The sequence below is a fragment of the Aulostomus chinensis genome, chromosome 12, assembly GCF_037954235.1.
Source record: "Aulostomus chinensis isolate RoL2024-O1b breed Wild chromosome 12, RoL_Achi_v1.0, whole genome shotgun sequence".
NCBI lineage: Eukaryota > Metazoa > Chordata > Actinopteri > Syngnathiformes > Aulostomidae > Aulostomus > Aulostomus chinensis.
The window spans coordinates 4,929,945-4,947,643 of record NC_141331.1 but is presented as its reverse complement, the minus strand read 5'-3'; the positions used below and the strand labels follow the sequence as shown (position 1 = coordinate 4,947,643).

Genomic DNA, 17,699 nt, shown 5'->3' with positions numbered 1-17,699 from the left:
CTGGGGAAGACTGTTGCGTGCGTCTTTCTCCCTCTGTTACTCTCCTCACCCACAGTCCTAAACAAATAGTTTTTAGCAGCTTCTCATGAATATTTCAGCCATTTAGTCAACTGAGAAATGTAGCGGCAGCAAGCGCAGCATTAGAATTTGTTGATGTTCTCTTATTAAGATGAATGAACCTTTCACATTCTTTGCAGTTCATGATGAAACTTTATTTATTTTGTTGTTGTTTACAGGGTTCAAACCAGGTTTTGAATCAGATCTGGAACATGTGCTTTGGTCTTAAATATGAGTTTGACGGGTCATAAACCCCCCAACAGTTCATTTGGAGATGAATCAGTTGACAATAACATTTATAACCCTAACCCAGATTAATTAGAAATCGGTCTTAAAGCACCACCGTCGTTTTCATGAAACTGTTTAGCCGTTGTTTTCTGAGTCCTGGATCCACGTAGAAAGCGTGCAGGGAGGAGTAACACATCAGATTCAGTGCTCCTCAAGGGTCTTCATATGAACCTGTTCACGCCTGCAGGAGCCTCGCTGGTGGAACGGCCAGTTAAGACTGTCTGTCTCAACATTGTCCTGCTCTCCTTTCCAGACGAGGTCCGTTGGATCCAGCTGAGTACCCCATGCATCCCTGGTCAGGCCATTACGCCGCAGCTCCCCAGGCACCTCAAGGATACCCCAAGGCCCCGTCCTACCCTAACCCAAACTCCCAGACTGCGCCGTCATTCTCCAGCTACCCCCCCAGCCAGCCATACTCACGTCCAGGGGACCCTCGGGGAGTCGAGCCTGGGTATTACCCTCATGCGAGGTGATTAGATTCAGATTCAGGATTGATAGCCACCGGTGTTGAGTGTGTGTGAACTCTCAGCCTTCACGCTCCTTCAGGAGAACTTCTAGCGGTGTGAGAGGATAAAGAACAGAGCCACAGTTGCTTTATAGCACATGAGGCCACAACACAGAGGCCAGAAACTGCTGGTCCACTCACCTCCTCTCTTGAATTAGTGAATAATTCATTTATGGTGCATTTCTCTGCTCATTTTTCAGCCTTTGTTTTAATTATAATTCTAACTCATGTAAAGTGCCTCTGAGCTCCTTGATTAGCGTTCTAAATAAATGGACTAATTATGGACCGGTCTCAGCCATGACACCTCCATTCTGTTGCTACTGCTTCCTTTTACATGATGTGATCAGGTAGGTAGGTGCTTTACTAACCCCCAAAGGGGAAATTCAGAGTTTAGTTTATTTGTCAGGAACCATACGCACCATAAATCTTAAACCTGAGTACTTGTCGCCGGGCAGAAGATAAATCTGAAAGCAGCAGTACAATAATAGAAAAACTACCGCTCCATCAGTTTAGACCAAGCTATTCCCATAATAGCACACTAGTTGGCTAACCTGACCTCAACACAGCTTGTTTGGTGTTCCTAGCTCCCAGCAGAGGGGCCCCATGCGGCAGGACGTGCCCCCCTCCCCTACCCCACCACTGCGTGGACTACGGTACGACACCATGACCCGTGCAGCTGGAGGAGGGTACAGGTAGGTTCAGCTTGTAGATGAGGAAGGTCTAATGTCCTCCCTCCCAAAAGATTTCATAATAACAGTATTTTTTTTTCTTTCAGGCACCTGATGGAGCCCAGTCCAGACCAGTATGGCTATACTGGAGAGGGAGGAAGACGACAGCAGCAGCAGCAGCAGCAGCAGCAGCAGCAGCAGCAGCAGCAACACCAAACCAACCCAAGACAGAAGAATGCCATGACTGCAGCTGTGTAGATAAATCCGTTCCAGAGATGAAAATCAGCAGAATACCAACTATTTCCTGTTGTGCAGCTCTGCTCGTGATGGTGTGATTCAAATCACCATCACTTTCAAGCATTTCTGCTGTTTGAAGTATATGCTAATACACAGACAAGCAAGGTAAAGGAGGTTAATTGTAGAGTGGCTGGCGTTCTGCATAATACCTTGTTGTTTGAAGTCATTGAAATAGTCTCAGTTGGCTTACTGAAGTATGAAATTAGCAGGGTTTATACTTTTCAATGCACTCTGATTAGGTCTCTCCAAAAAACAAAAGGGTAATTGGATCCATTTAAATTAAGCCAACAAAGGCAGACACGGAGCGCCGCGGTCTGGTTTCCCTCAGTGGTCTCGGTGCTGTCGGTCCAGCCAGAAGATCAAAACCTTCACTCTCTCAAACATGATGTCCGGTCACGATGGTGGTTCTGAGGCCCCGGCGTTACGAGATAAAACCTTTCATCGCCAGGTTTGAGTCGCTGATGGTAGCGCGGAGGTTTGCCCAACGCTTTTGGTCAAGACTGAAATATCTCAACAAATTTATATCTATGCAGATGAAATGTGTGACATGCTTTTGCTCCAAAAAAACCAACGGACTGACGCTGACATGAAATACTTCAAGTGTTGGAAGGACCTCTGTTGGATCTGGTACAGATTTCCATCCAATATCGCATTGCAGAAGGTTGATGGAAATTGCAGAATTCAAAGAAAGTCCCTCAGTTTTGAACGCTCCCTCGAGGTGTTTTTTTGCCCTGAGAACATGAGCTGGAACCCCTTTAACAGTAGGTTGTGAAATAAGGAACGTTTAACTAATGCGATTGGCTGAGTCACCTTAACAGATATTCTCAAATCTTGTCTTGGTCCTCAGACAGTAGCAACGTGTGCAGTGCTAACTGGTACTTGAGAGCAGCTGTAACTAGTCCCGGTGAAGGTAGTTGCTGACAGACGGCTCTTCTCCTGCGTTACAGAAGTCCTCTGAAGGTAAAATGCATCCGACATGATTCGCTCCAGACCAGTTGATGAAAACACGCTTGATGCACTTTCCCTTGTTTACAACATACCCTCTGTTTGCTAGAAGTTCACGAGACTTGATTGTACAGTACCGCTTTTATGCCTGAAGGGGGGACACGGTAAGACAAATCGTAGCAGCTGCTTTAAATCAGTTTCTGTAACATGTCCTTAGCTGACCTCTGCCACGGATCAGAAGACAATGAGGTTTTTCCTGTTGTGATATTTAACCGAAAGACTGACAGAAAGCTGGTGAGCATTAAATGGACTAAGAACAGATTCCTCTTTTAGGATTATCTTATCTTCCAAGGGCTGAGAAATCTATCTTGTGTTATTTTCAATTATAATTTTTTCTTCCAATGGATGAACAAGATAAGTGATATAAAATGATGATTGTGTTGCGTTCCGTTCCCCTTTTCATGATGGTAAAACCGGCGATGCTGCTCGGAGGGAATTCAAACGAGGAACGAGCACGAATCAAACGCGCTGTTTTCGAAGTCGGTTCATCGTGACCTCAGTAGTCACCTAATTTGTGATTATGACCTTCACTGTAATCAGTCAAACCGCCCTCATGAGCCTAATGTCCAAAAATCTTTGAATGCATCAGGGAAAACACCACTACACCCCACAATATCTGTCACATCAGACCACGACATCCACACCGTATGTGCCTTCATGTTCTCTTGTCTCCCGTAAGGCCCTTTTCGTACCTACCAACAGATTCAAGTAGCATTTGGATCAAGATGCTCTAGAAGTCCCGAATCCCAGTTTTTAAAGAGTTTATTTTCATCTCAGAACACAACATATATTTTGTACTCTAAAGTACTTGAAGCATCTACTTGAATGTATGAAAACTTTTCCACTTCAGTGAAAAAAGTGACGTCAGCCTGTGTTTATGGATTAATCACTGCATGATAAGAGGGTTTTTTTTTTTCCTGATATTTGAAGAGGGTCTTCTCTCAATTAATAACACATGAAATGCCACAGAATCCGCTGCTGTAAACATGAAGCGTCAACCACTTTGTACGTGTTTCATTGTAACGTTAATATCAACCTGTGAACCTTCAGGAACCGGCTCCACCGGGACTGACCTGCAACGCTCAGACAGCGTGTAAACTTGTAAACAAGCAGATATGTGAGAATAGTGCCTGGAAATAACCACAAAAAAAAAACACAAAAATTGCTGGAAAGTGTTTTAGATTTGTATATTTTAATGTAATCACCACAATGGGCTTTTTTTTTTTTTTGTCTTTATCACATATCAGTTTGTACAATTTGGAGGCTGCATGTGTTGGAGCAGAAGGCTTTTCAGCCTCTCGTCTGCCACGTACAGGAGTTTGGATGTGAAGGGTCACGTGTGTGTGACCCGGCGGTGTGGGCGTCACCGGGTGTTGAAGTGCACACGAGGTGTGTTGAAACGGGAATGGAGCTGGAGAGTATACTCTTGTCGGTACTACAGCGCCACGTATATCCATTTAGCCACTTACTAAACCGCCAGTTAAGTGTAACCCAGAGCTCAAGTCCATCGTGACGTCTCTGTGTTTCTCTCCATCCACGAAGCCCAGCGGTGTTGTTAACGGGGGTGAAACCTATAACCACATTTCAGGAATTGGTGAGTTACTAACACCACGGCTATAAACCCACCCAGATATGTGTTGAGATTAATTTGACTGAGGCCGTGCAACAACAACAACAAAAACTGTAAATTTCATTTGTTCACTGTTTTACTGTTGAAAACTTTTGATTGGAAAGCGAAAGAAAGGAAGGACGATGGGTTGAGACGAGATTGTGTTGAAAAGAAAGTGGAAAGGGGGAAAGTTACAGATTGGAGAGTCGAGGAAGGAAAGCAAAGGATGTTGAGAGGGTTGATAAGGAAGGATTGAAGCAATGGATGGATAGACAGGAGAGAGATGGCAAGAACGGGTCAATGAAGGGGAAAGACCTTCTTTCGAGGCCTTTTTAGCGGATGGAATGCTGCCGGGTTTCCCTCCTTGATGCCGGTTGTTTGCTTGTGAATCAGTCGCACGCCATCGCAGATCAATACGTTTGATTTCAATTTGATCAGAAATCCGCCGACCAAACGAACACACAAACTTCCCAAGTGTCTACTTTGATGGATGCAGGAGAAAAAAGTAAATTCTCTCCTTTTCTGGAGTGTTTTTCCTCCAGAGATGGTGGCGGCGTGTCATCCATTAACTATCTTGCAGAATCGTGGTACAAAACAGCACCGTGAGTCACTCTGACTCTTGCCACTGCGGCGTGCGGCGGCCTGTGTGGTAAACACGGTTGTAGATATGTGACATGTCCATCACCGGGCCGCTGACACACCCGAGGCATTTCTGGATTTTTTTTTTTTTAGGTCGCGAAAACAATCTGGAGGAGGGAAGCGTTCCACATCCATCAGCTGATTCAGGCCAGAGCGTTGGAGCAGAGAATAAAATGTAAATACCCCTCGTCTGGTATGCAGAGAGATTAACGTTTTAAACGTAGTTTTTACGACCGGTGGAAGAATGTGTTGAAAACTGATCTATTGAGTCAACAAATGTTCATTGAGTGACACCTGAATGCTGTGTGCCGAGGCGCGAATGCTTGCTTTATTTGTACTCGTCCGATTCTCGTGTATGTTGCTATTCTCAAGCGTTTACTTTGATACGTCTCTTGTTATGGTGTGGAGGTTGAGTTGAGGGCAGCCACAGATTTCCTTCTTGTCTTTTCCGGACTGTGGTCGTTGCCATGCTACGACAAAGAGGTACGCAGCACAAGCACGTCGGAGTCGATCAAGCGCCTTTCCATCTGATTGATGCGGTTCCCACAAATACCATTCACAAAAAACAAAAAAAAAACATTCCCAGGAATGGGTGGGGCAAGGTTGGACATCCGTGTCAGAGTCTGCGTGTGGGGCTCTCCGGTTTATGGCAGTGCATGAACTGCACATGCTGAAGGTACATACCAGTCTCCTACTGGGAGACTCGGTCCTGAAGGAACCCACTTCATAACCTCCCTGTATAACTATTGTCTCAAACATCTTGTATTCGAAATGAAAAATCCAAAAAACGAATATTATTTTTTATCATGTTGTAACAATAATATTGGTGATTTCTATTACTGTTCTTCTGCATTTTATATTCATGTATATAACATTTTTACATTAAAAAAAACAAAGCAAAACAACTCCAGCCACACCGAGATGTCATAATTAAAGGTGCTCTCTTTTTTAAGCTGCTGTACATGCTCCGCACATCTGCCGAGGTTAATTAAATATGAGTCAGGAGAAATTATTTCCCTCAAGTCTTCCATACTCTGCAAGGTGAATCATTAACATTGCCAACCTAATTTACTCCATCATTTAAGAAGCTGATAAATTGTACCTTTGTGATAAGACATAGATGTTGGCCCCAAATTAATGCAATACTAATTATCAATTAGAAAAAAAAAGAAGATAAGGTACTCTGATTGCAGCCTAAAGTTTTTTTCTTTTCTTTTCTTTCTTTTTTTTTTTTTTTGAGGTTTTCTTGGCTTATTGCCATGGCAGCGGCAGGTCGTGTCCCTCGGTTTAATAAGCGTTTAGTGGCAGCATGTGGTTTCAGGTGCTTTGCTATTTATCAGACAGTAAAGGTGCAGGAGTTGGGCCGCAGTCACAGACGTTAGCGGGCCAGTAATGAGACGGAGAGGCCAGGGGAATGTTTTATCAGTCAAGGCTTAATTAGCATATCCCAGACCTCTCGACCAATGGGTAGAGGGAGAGTAAGTAATTAAATTTTCCTGAGTTACTGCCAAGGTTCATTTTGTGCTCAATGTGGGACCACAAATTGCCGTGTGTGTCTGTGTGTGTGTTCACATTCAGTATTCAGATTATAGTGGTTAATTAAAGTCCCGGTGTTTGTGTTGGTGCATTTTCAGAACTTCTATTAGTGCGAGAGATTACGTGGAGTGGACTTCGGACTCTCTTCGCTGACGGTGAATGAACGGGGCCGGAGCTCCGCCTGCTTTTGAATGACCGCTCGTCCCGCAACGACATCAGGTTTTTAGTTTTCAGGCGGGTTGAGAGACAGAAGTACTCGCTGTGAATGGAATGAGTTGTAACCAGGCCGAGACCAAACCACAGGTGAAGCAGGAAAGTGAGACTGAAGCCACAGCGATGAATTTACCGATGAACAAAAGATCGGGAGTCCCGAGGTCACATGATATTGAAACTATTGACCAAAAAAACAAATGCGTTTCTGACATAATACATTCATATAAAATATAGGAGCCAGTGAAATACAATAAAAGAGGCATGTCCAAATTCCTGGTCTTGCACTATTAGCCGGTACTGATTTGGAGTCTTGATTGTGGGTCACATGACACGGAGGCCATGGGGGGGGGGGGGCTGAATGTTGCAGTTCTGCATTTAATACAATTTATCAAATGAATTTTGCGCTTAATTCACTTGCACTAAAAAAGGTGTGTCGTTTTACCGGTTGGTACTAGTATCTGATACTGATTTGGAGTCCCTTGGTCACATGACATGGAAGCTTTTGACGGAAATAAATCTTTCATTTTTCATATGAAATGTAGGATTCAGAAATGCTCGTTGATATGAAAACATTGCTAAATATTTGTCCAGTCATGAATGACACACGAACGTCCATGAATCTGAACACCTCTCGGAACCTGAGGAGTTCCTCTCTCGACCATCATCCACTTTCTCTCTCTCTCTCTCTCACACACACACACACATGCAGTAGCACCCCAGAGTTGAGTGTTCGAGTGTCAAACAGGGTGATTGACGGTATGAAACAGTCGTTGACGGACTGAATTTTTGGCTGTGTAATCGCTCCAGCCTCCCTCCCCGGCGAGCTGTGGCACGCCGTAATTATTAGCAGTTATTATTAGGAGTTTAATAAGTATTGGAAGCTGTTGTAATTAGGATTTCCTATGATGACTGGCTGCCAGTTTGCAGACGCGTGTGTGTGTGTGTCTGTGTGTGTGTGTCTGTGTGTGTGTGTCTGTGTGTGTGTGTGTGTGTGTGTGTGTGTGTACTTGGCGAGGTTTTTGTTCACTTGTAGCTATTATTAGTAGCCTAACAGCCTGCTTGTTGTTCCTTTGACTTCTGTTCTTCATGCATACACGGGCTGTCCATCTCTCTCTCAAGCTGGTCTCACACACATGCACGCACACACACACACACACACATCACATCTGGAGTTTGTCTTTATTTGACACACACACACACACCCTCAAGCCATAAGCCAATCCATTTTAATTGTGTTGTTTATTACTATAATTATGTTTGTTGCCTCCAGAACTTTTACACCAGCAGAATCACCAGCAGAAACTCGTGATGCGGCTCAAGTTGTCAGATTCCTTTCAAATCATTAGGTTTAACTACACTTTACAGCTCTTTATGTGAAGAAATTTGAAATATTCCATTAAATATTTTTGAAAATTGTCACAGCTTTTTTTTTTTTTTTTTTTTTTTTGCTTGGATTACTTGGTTGGCTTGAATAACTACTCGTCCATCGTTACGCCTCTGTTGCGTTCAAAGGTGGAAGAAAAATTAGTCTTACTGAAGTACAAAGTCAAGGTACTTTACTTGACATTTTCGTTTTTGGGCGACTTTGTAGTTGTACTTAACCGCGCTTTAAATGAAATGCTTTTACCACTTTTAACTTCTAACCCTGATGAAGTGATATGATTCTACTCAATCACAGGTGGAACACCTCAGTCACATGACCTCTAGGGGCTCAAGCATGGACCACTCCTGAGGAGTAAACACCTATCATGTAGAACGTTGTAGTTCTCAAGTCACCTCAACGTCACGTACGGAACAAAACAAACAAAAAAAAAGTTTGTCTGCAGAGTGAAAATCAAGACTGTGAGGACGAAGCGCCGCCTTGCTTCAGCACTCCGGACTCCTCCGCCCCCCCATCCAGCCTCCGTGAATCTGTGTGACATTACAAGCATCACTGCCGCGTCATTTCCTGTGACTCTCTTCCGCACGTTCTCCGTCACAGTGAAAAGAGCTCTGTGCAACTCCAAGCATCTTTGATTTTATATTTCATGGCAGAAAACCAAGCGATGAACCAACTCACCTCCAACAAGCCGCCTGTCCTCCCCTTCAGCCTCAGACATACACCCTCCGAGTGTCAGTGCACAACTCTGGGTGAGTGGAAGTGTTGATTACAGGAAATTCCTGTGAGTGTGTGTGTCTGTCTGTCAGTTGTGCGATTCACATACTGACAGGGTCATGGACAGTTTATTAAGGACACTGACCACATCCAACACAAGTGTTTGTATGTAAAATGACATTTCCTCTGTCCCCTGTGCACTGTAATAACTCGTGTAAACTCAGAGGCAGCTGCTTCCCTCTTTCCTGTCCTACACACACACACACACACACACACAGCATTCTCTCTCTTCTGCTGGAGGCTGGAGAGGTGAGTGTGTTTGCATCGATCCACTCGGGGGGGGAGACGTTTGTGAGCGGCGGAGGCGAACGGTCAGATTTAAACAGACAAAAACCAGGCGCATCCATCGTTCTACACGAGACGCGCAAAGACTCAACAGTTGGAGCAGGAAGAAGAACGCAGGTTGGACTGAAGGGGGACCTAAAGGATCTCAATCAGTCAGGATATTTAACTCCAATGAGGAGACCCAACAGTGCCACCACCCATAATACACATAATTATTATCATCCTGGTTGTGTTTGCTAGCTTTCATTTTGCAAAAACTGTTGGCAGGGCGGCACTGTGGAGCAGTGGTCAGCACTGTGGCTTCGCAGCAAGAAGGTTCCGGGTTGGAGCCCCGGCTGTCTTCCTGTGTGAGTCTCCATGTTCTCCCTGTTCCTGCTGGGTTCTCTCTGGTACTCCAGCTTCCTCCACAGTCCAAAGACATCAAGAGGGGACCAGGTTAATCCAGACTCTAAATTGACCGTAGGCGTGGCTGGGAGAGCCAGTGGTTGTCTGTCTATATGTGTTGGCCCTGCCATGGACTGGTGACCCGTCCAGGGTGAACCCCGCCTCTCACCTGAAGGCTGCTGGGATAGGCTCCCCCCCCCGTGACCCTTAACAGGATAAGAGGTAGAAAATGGATGGATGGAAACTGCAGGATTATGATCCACTGCAACCTAATGGATCAATGTTTTAAAACCAGAGCGAAGGCTTCTATGGTGGGTCATGGCGTGTGAGGCTGACCTTTGACCAACGCAACTTTTCCGATCCATCCTTCAATCTCAGTGGACGTCTGTGTTACATTTGGAAAAACTCAAAGGAAAACAACTCCAATCACAAAGATCACTTTTCCTTTCACAGGTTTTGTGGAGGATTTCCTTCTCTAGTTTTACATTATTTTTAAGACTCCCTTACCCGTCTGAGGACCACTGAAACCTCCAAAGCGGGCCTTTACGGAGCCGCTCCAGCCTGGTCTGTGGTCTAGGTTCAGTGTTGAACCTGCGTGCTGGAACAGACCCGGGAGCCGTCACGCCAGTACTCCAGATGGTGGGTCCGTCTACGGCTACAAAACTCACAAGATGATGATCATCTCACAAATAAGAGCCATGAGCTGGCAGAGAGAGAAGCTGTGGACAGACTCTCTCCCAAAGTCGGTTTGATCCTCTGGATGGTTGGATGGAGCAGGAAGGGGGTGAGGGAGGGCTTAATCGGGTCAGAGCCCACCAAATGTCACACACGCTACTCTGTCCGTCTGTGGCAGCATCAGCTTCTTCATCGTCATGTGACTTTTCCTCCACACAAATGCATTTCCAAGCTGACGATTAGCAGTTGAAACTTGTGACTTTGGAGACTCTTGGGTGACCTGTGTTATATCTGGCATCTATTTGGGTCACGTGACCGGTGTGTGAAAAGATTGTTGTCCCCAAAAAATTTGGAGAGCGAGCGCAGGATGAAAGGGAGCGTTAAACATGGATAAAAGAGTTTAAAAGGATAAAGAGTGCAACAGGATGAGGATTAGCTGTTGTTTTCTCCATGGCCAATTGGGTTTGTTCCCGGAGTCCGTGTGTGTCTGTGTGTGTGTATGTGTGTGTGTGTAGATGATGATGGCATACATTAATGATTTAGTACAAACTTATTCTGATGGAGTTTATTAACGTTTTGTTCCACATTAGTTGCCGAACAATCACGCAGAAAGTACAGAACCAGACGTGGCTGTGACCTTTGACACTGTCTAACGTGTTGGTGGCATGTAACATGTTAGAACTACATGGCAGCACCACAGAAACAATGTAAATAAGTGGGCGGGCACACGGATTCCGCGGTTCATCAGTGTCACGTCTGGATGGACACTGCTGTTAAAAGAAACGAGAAATCGGGCACCGGGAGGCAGGCAGACGGCTGAACCTCAAAACACCGAACCTTGCTGCAGAAAACTGGCTCAAGTCCTGCTGTTTCTTCTTCTTCTTCTTCTTCTTCTTCTTCTTCTTTTTTTTGTCTTCCACAGTGTCGCCATGACCGTGAGTTCTTGTCCCCCCTCAGCTGATAACTGGCATCTCTTCAAGTGTGATCCTGACCCGTCAACGGCAGAGGCGGGTCACGGTGTGTCAGTTAGCCGAGCGTGCCGGTGTGATGCTAGCAGTCCCGTGCTCACAACAGGAAAAGAGAACAAAGAAGAAGAAGGGAAGAAGAAAAAAAAACAACGGATGTGGCAGCACCGCCCCTTTGTGTCACACAGAGGATGGAATGGGCTGGCTTTCCTTCAACTAGACAAATGTGATGATGTGAAGAAATTAGCTCAGCACTAGCCTAGCTGACTAGCTACACGAGCTTCTCTGCATGTAAGGACCAAAGACTGAGTTTTGGTGGAATTGTCCGATACGTTTCTGTCTTAATATCAGGAATGTTGGGTCAGCGTGACCTCAACTCTGTGGACACATCATGAAACACAACTTTTCCATCAGTGAATATCGTTTGAGGAGGCTGTTGTTCTAAACTGCAAATAAGCATGACCCTCCACCTGCAGAGAGTGGGACCACTGAACCAGGGATCCTCTGTCCGCCGTGACGGCATCGTTTTACACTGTTTCCTGTTGCTGCCGTGTCATTGGTACCGCCAGGAGAGTTTTTCTGTGAGAAGAAATTGTGCTGAATGGCATGGTAGCGTGGGCTTCTCCTTCATTTGAGAGTTCGCCACCTCCTCTGACCTCACTAGCTGTGTTAGCGCATGTTTTTCTGGTGGCCCACATTTTCTCCCCGCTTGCCTTTTTTTTTTTTTTTTTTTTAAACACGACCTCAGAAGTGTGGCAGTGACTCAGGGTAGTAGGAGACCCTGACGGAACAAACCATTTCAATGTTGGAAAGAAAATACTTTCAGTGGCAGGGGTAGTATCACATTATCTTGTAGTATTTCATATATCTGTGTGTCCTTTAAGGGTTATTGCAAGTAACTGGAAAAATGAACAAGTTGAAGGTCTGATAGCGTAAAAGGAGTGAGAGAGAGAGAGAGGTGGACAGCTCCATTAAGGAGAGAAGGAGCACATGTAAGGTCCTCATTTGTTACGCTGTCAGCGGTGAAGATGTTGAGTAAACGGGTCGTGAACTAACTCGACCTGAACAGCTGCTGCTAGTAGTTTTCCTACGACGACGACTACGTCTTCATTTCAGTTCGCTCACGCCAGTTGTGATGTTAACACACGCCAGATGAATATTGATGAGTTCATGCCGGAAATCACGGCTAAGCAATTATCATGGCATCGGTGGAAGGATACTGGAGGGAGAAAGTAGTGCTGGGCCACACCAAACGAGACTTTAACAGGCTGGCTGTGGTGTGTGTGTGTGTGTGTGTGTGTGTGTGTGTGTGTGTGTGTGTGCGTGCATGTGAGGAATGAAATGGCTCGGACGGAATGAAGCAGGAAGACATTTAGTCAATGAATCGATTAGTAAATATTATTTGGTAAAATCAATTATAAATCAAGCAAGTTCTGTTTCTGTCTCTCGGAGGTTACGGGAAACGGCACATTGGGGGTTTTTGCTGCTTATCAGATTAGTTGACACACACACACACACTCACTCACACACACTTTTGTGATAATGGCACCTTTGCTAAAAGAAAGAAGATAATTCACGGTTTTACCTCACAGAGAAGAAACCAGCGTGAGCATGATTGCCAGTGTCATTTTTTTAAATAATTTTTACCTTCACATCATTCTTCTTCTCCTCATGTATTTACATGCAACCGACGTACGGAGCAAATAAGTGAAGTGCTGGGGATTCGTTTTTATTATTAAAACAGTAGAACAAAGAAGAACAAAGTTCCAGAGAAAAGATCAGAGTTTGCTCGGAACTGGGATCTCGATTTGTTGACCGTCGCCGTGTCCGTCCATCAAGGGAGGCTGTGCTGTGTTTGACGAGACTTTTTGATGAATTTGGATAAAAGCGGTGACAAAGCCTCATCACCGGTGCCAAGCCACGTCTGCTGAGCGCCACCGCGCAAGTCCTCTGGCACCGGACGCAACTTTCCCTCGTGGGAACTGATATGGAACTAATCCATTGAGCCCAGAAGCATTTGAAATTGATTTGACTCCAGGAAGCTTCTTAAAAATATTCATCAGTACTCAAGCACACACACACACACACACACACACACACTCTCTCCTTGTCCCCAACTTTTTACACACTAGAGCTTCAGGAGTATTAAGAGCGGCAGATTTACAAGAAGCATTAAAGAGGCCTGATGATACTGAGAAACATGTTTATCGTCGACAGGGACTTCTTAATTAATTTTCCAGAATGCAGCATCCATCGGAGCTTTGCTTTGTGAGCCGGTTCTGAAATGCAAATAAGCAAAAGTTTGATATTATTGTGCGTCGTTTCATTTTAATCTCTCTTGTGTTGATTCATTATTCACTTGAATGAGTTTTAATGCGACAAAAGTTTCGAGCCGCGGCGGGACACGTGTAACGTGTGAAGTATGCAAGATGATGTCTGCGTGGACGGAGGAAGGACTGGCGAAGATTTGTTAAAGCTCTCACACACACACACACACACACACACACACACTCGCGTCACCAACACTTTGACATGCATTTACACACACACACACACACACGACAAAGTCCAGACAGCAAGAGATGGTGGAACATAAACAAGCCTGACAGGGCCGCCAACAGCAGCTCCGTCTCCTACACGTGTCACTCATTCCTCTGCCCTCCTTCCTCTCAGTTCAGGGAAACCTGTCGGAATAAACCACCGGCTCAGAGATCGGCCGTCAGAACATTAAAAAAAAATTGAATATTGAATCACAAACCCCCAGCGATGAGTCATAATCACTGAGTCATTCCTGCAGACAACGCATTTTTTTCCCATTTAAAGTAAATGGCGAGGTACCTTGAGTGTGTCGATAAACTCTTACGTAAGTCTGTATTTCTGCACATTCTTCATTTCACCAGGGTTGCTGTGACAGAGGTTCTCAGTGTGTTCTTGACCCCCGCGTTGAGAACAGTCACTCAGATACTTCTCACAAGCATCTGGTTCCCTGAAATATAAATGAATGTAGAACAAATACACTTTCGCTGAAGTTCGAAACCGTTTGTTTGCTGCTGTTTTCATTGCCGTCTTCACAGCAAAGCGGAGATCCGGTTGATGCAAACAGAACAAACAGTTTGATTTAATTCCATTTTTGCTCGTTGTCTAGTCGAGGGCTTTCTGTTGGTTCATAAATCATTTAGGAAGTCACATTTCAGGTCCGGCTTTTTGTTTTTGTAACTGATTCTGTTTGATTAAGTTTTCGGGGGGCCTGGTTGTTTTTGTAACAATTCTTGTAGTTGATCCATCTTTTCACCAATTTCTTTGAGTTACCCCCAAAAAAAAAAATGCTAACAAACTGAATAGAATTTTTTTTTAATTAAAAAAAAAAAACAGATGAAATTTAGCGATACACCTCAGAAAAAGTTCCTAGAAAATGTCCAGGAAATACAGATTTAGCTGGGAACCCACTGGACTCTCAAGGGTCCCTGGTGGTCCCCGGACCCCAGTTTGAGGACCTTCAAAACTCCGTATGAACCAACATGAGTTTATCCTGCTGGCCTCTCGCTCCTGGCTGTTGTATGGACGAGAGAAACTTCACCACATGTGCAATCATAGTAGCTTATTTTTCAATGCCTCTTAAATTTTGGGGGAAAGAATGCTGATGTGTATTTAATGGATTGTTTCAACAGATCAGCTGCGTGTTGCATCAGAACACACACACACACATACACACACACACACCCTCCATTCTCACCCAGACCCTCTGAGATTTGAGCTTTTATACAGACACCTTGATGCAAACATTTTACACCAAAAGACACATAAACAGCACGTGTGTATATATTTGAACAGAGGTGCAAAAACAAGCGTGAATTGAGACACACACACACACACACACACACACTGACATGGAAAAATCTGCACATCAAATCACGAAAGCGTGAGAAATGGTTTTCACCTGGAGCGGATAGAGTTTCATCCTTTCATCCATGTGAGTTTATTAGCTGTTTAAAACATTACAAGTCGGGGAGTTTCCCTGTGAGCCGCATTCCACACACACACACACACACACACACACGTACAAGACAAGAGTGGTTTGGTACTTAGATACACAATTGAAAATGTTCAAACGCTTGCATTAAAGAGGCCAGAAGGGTTTATTCTACGAACAGGAAGTCTTTGTCGAGCGTCCTGCCTTCACCAACATGGCTGACTTCCACGTAGATGCGTGGAAACAAAAATCTGAAATATCTGATGCTACGTAACGAAGCTTGTAGTCCAGTTTTATTTCTTTTTTCCCCTTTTGAGTACTAACAGCTAATTGTTGGTGATGTGTGAGATACCCCCCCCCCCCCCCCCCCCCCCACTGTGTCACTCAGCATAAGCTGGAGGTGAATGGAAACCGACAACAGCAGAACTGGAGAAGCTACGTATCCGTTACCAACTCTGACTTGAGCTAAGAATGAAAACCGTCGCGACCACGAACGAGCTTGAACAAGTTCACCTGAATGCAACGGCTGCTCGCTCAACAGGCTAAAAAAAAAAAAAAAATGCATCAAACTTTTTGTTGCTGCTGCTCAAAGAAGTTGTGAACGTGATTTTTTTTTTTTATTTTTCCGTTAAATTCTGAAAACTGCACTTTGGGGAAGCCTTGAATGTCCGCCCCCCCCAACTCCTCCCCCCAGTCCCGTGATAGAAGGCACTGCTGTGCACCTTGCGGCACATTTAGGCCCAAAAACGAGTGAACAAGAATCTCAGGAAGCTGCTGCTGCTGGCAGATGGATGATGTGGTTCTCCAGAACACCTGCGACGCAGAACCGAAGAACCGAGCTAAAGAACCCTCGAGAAGAACTGATACAAGCGTCAACTCAACTTGACGCTTGGAAAAAAAAATCACTTCTTTTATGTGTTTTTCTCAGCTTTTTGTCTGAAAACGGCGGTTTGTGATGAAACCGACACGAATTCAAGACTTGATGTATTTGCACTTCGCAGGGACGCTTTTTTTCCCCTTTTTTTTTAATTGAGAGTAGAGGCTTTGATCCTCCACCTGACGTTCTGTTCTTTTTCATAATGGTGGCACAAACAGTTGGAAAGGTTGTCTTTATTCAGATGTTTTATAACTCAAATGAGTAACTTATAAAGATGTACCCCCACACACACACACACACACACACACACACGAGCCTTCACGCTCTGTTCCCGTCTCCCCTCCATATGCTGCATCCACACCTTCACGGACGCTCACACACTCCCTGAGGTGTAATGTTACCACGCTGCCTGTTAACATTCCCGGGCTGGACGAAGCTTTCCAGATTGTTCTGTTTAGACAAACTGTCACGGAGGAGCAGCAGAGACGGAGGAGATGAGCGATGCGGCGCTGCGGGCCTGCACTACACTAACTGACGTTCAACACATGTTCTTCCTCATCTGAATCCGTGTACGGAACACGCGTGTGCGCCTGCGTTCCGTGAGACCTGCAGTTACCTCCCGTCCTGCAGAAGGGACACTTAGCTTTCCGCATCTCATTATGCTGTTGAAATGTCAGCCTCGTTAAAGCGGCCTATTCGACTTAATTGAGAAGTGGAGTGTAAATAAATGCTGCAGTCCAGTTTGTTTTCGCTGGTCCCTTCAGCACTCGCCGCTCATTCAAAACCAATTTATCAAAGAAGCCTTTCGTCTCTCAGGCTTTCTTTCTCTCTTTATTTGGCTTTCAGGCCATCTTTATTTTCACGTCCCCCTCGTCACTCTCAATTTGCTGTGTCTTCTCTCCTCTTTTGCCCTTTTGCTGAGGACAGAACTCAGAAGATTGCAGGTGTAATCCGGTCCCAGTCCGGCGCCTACGGGGTTTCTGTGAGTGGGGAGCGGTTCTGGGACAGAGGTAAAAACGCTTCCATCTCACTCTCAACGACTGTGCCAGCCTCAGATGTTGAGCCGTGTGGATTCATCCCGCCTACACAAACTTTGCATGGAAAGTCAAAAGGTTAAATTTAAAGAACTGGTGATTGCTGCAGAAGCTCCTACTCACAACAGCAGAGAGGACAAAGGTCTGCGGCTCCCACAGGCGTCGTCATCGCTCTTCACCCCGAGGACGAAAACATCTTCAGTGATTTGAAGCCAATCAGAACTTTTAAAGCACATTCCTCCTCTCTGCTCTTCGCGTCTTGAATGAAATATTTGATCAAAAAAACTTGTGGCTTCCTAGTTCAGACGTTTGCTTCTTATTTTTCTTTAAGGAAAGCAAGGGACTCAAATAATCAAATAAGTCTCAAACAGAAGACATTTTGCCACTCAGGTATGCATTTTTTTATTTTATTTTCCCCCTCAAACTTGCAGTTGGAATCTCATTTTGAGTGCTTGATTATTGCTGACAATGCAAAAGGCTTCCTTATCCCTCCGGACAAAGTTCCTCTAAAAAGAAGAAGCAGTACAGCACAGGAAG

At 44.9% G+C, this 17,699-nt stretch overlaps 1 protein-coding gene across 15 annotated transcripts in view; it reads left to right on the top strand.

The window, feature by feature from the left end:
* The window catches only part of LOC147251807 (partitioning defective 3 homolog B-like), a 268,899-nt gene extending 251,489 nt beyond the window's left edge, over nucleotides 1-17,410 (top strand). For 9 of the 15 annotated variants that reach the window (XM_086219749.1, XM_086219747.1, XM_086219751.1 and 6 more), the window contains 3 exons: nucleotides 599-814; nucleotides 1,435-1,542; nucleotides 1,626-6,683. In XM_086219749.1, coding sequence (XP_086075875.1) covers nucleotides 599-814; nucleotides 1,435-1,542; nucleotides 1,626-1,776 — 475 coding nt within the window. In that variant the 3' untranslated portion in view covers nucleotides 1,777-6,683. The other 6 variants (XR_015118684.1, XR_015118686.1, XR_015118681.1 and 3 more) reach the window with 6 other exon arrangements.
* The last annotated feature ends 289 nt before the right edge of the window (nucleotides 17,411-17,699 follow it).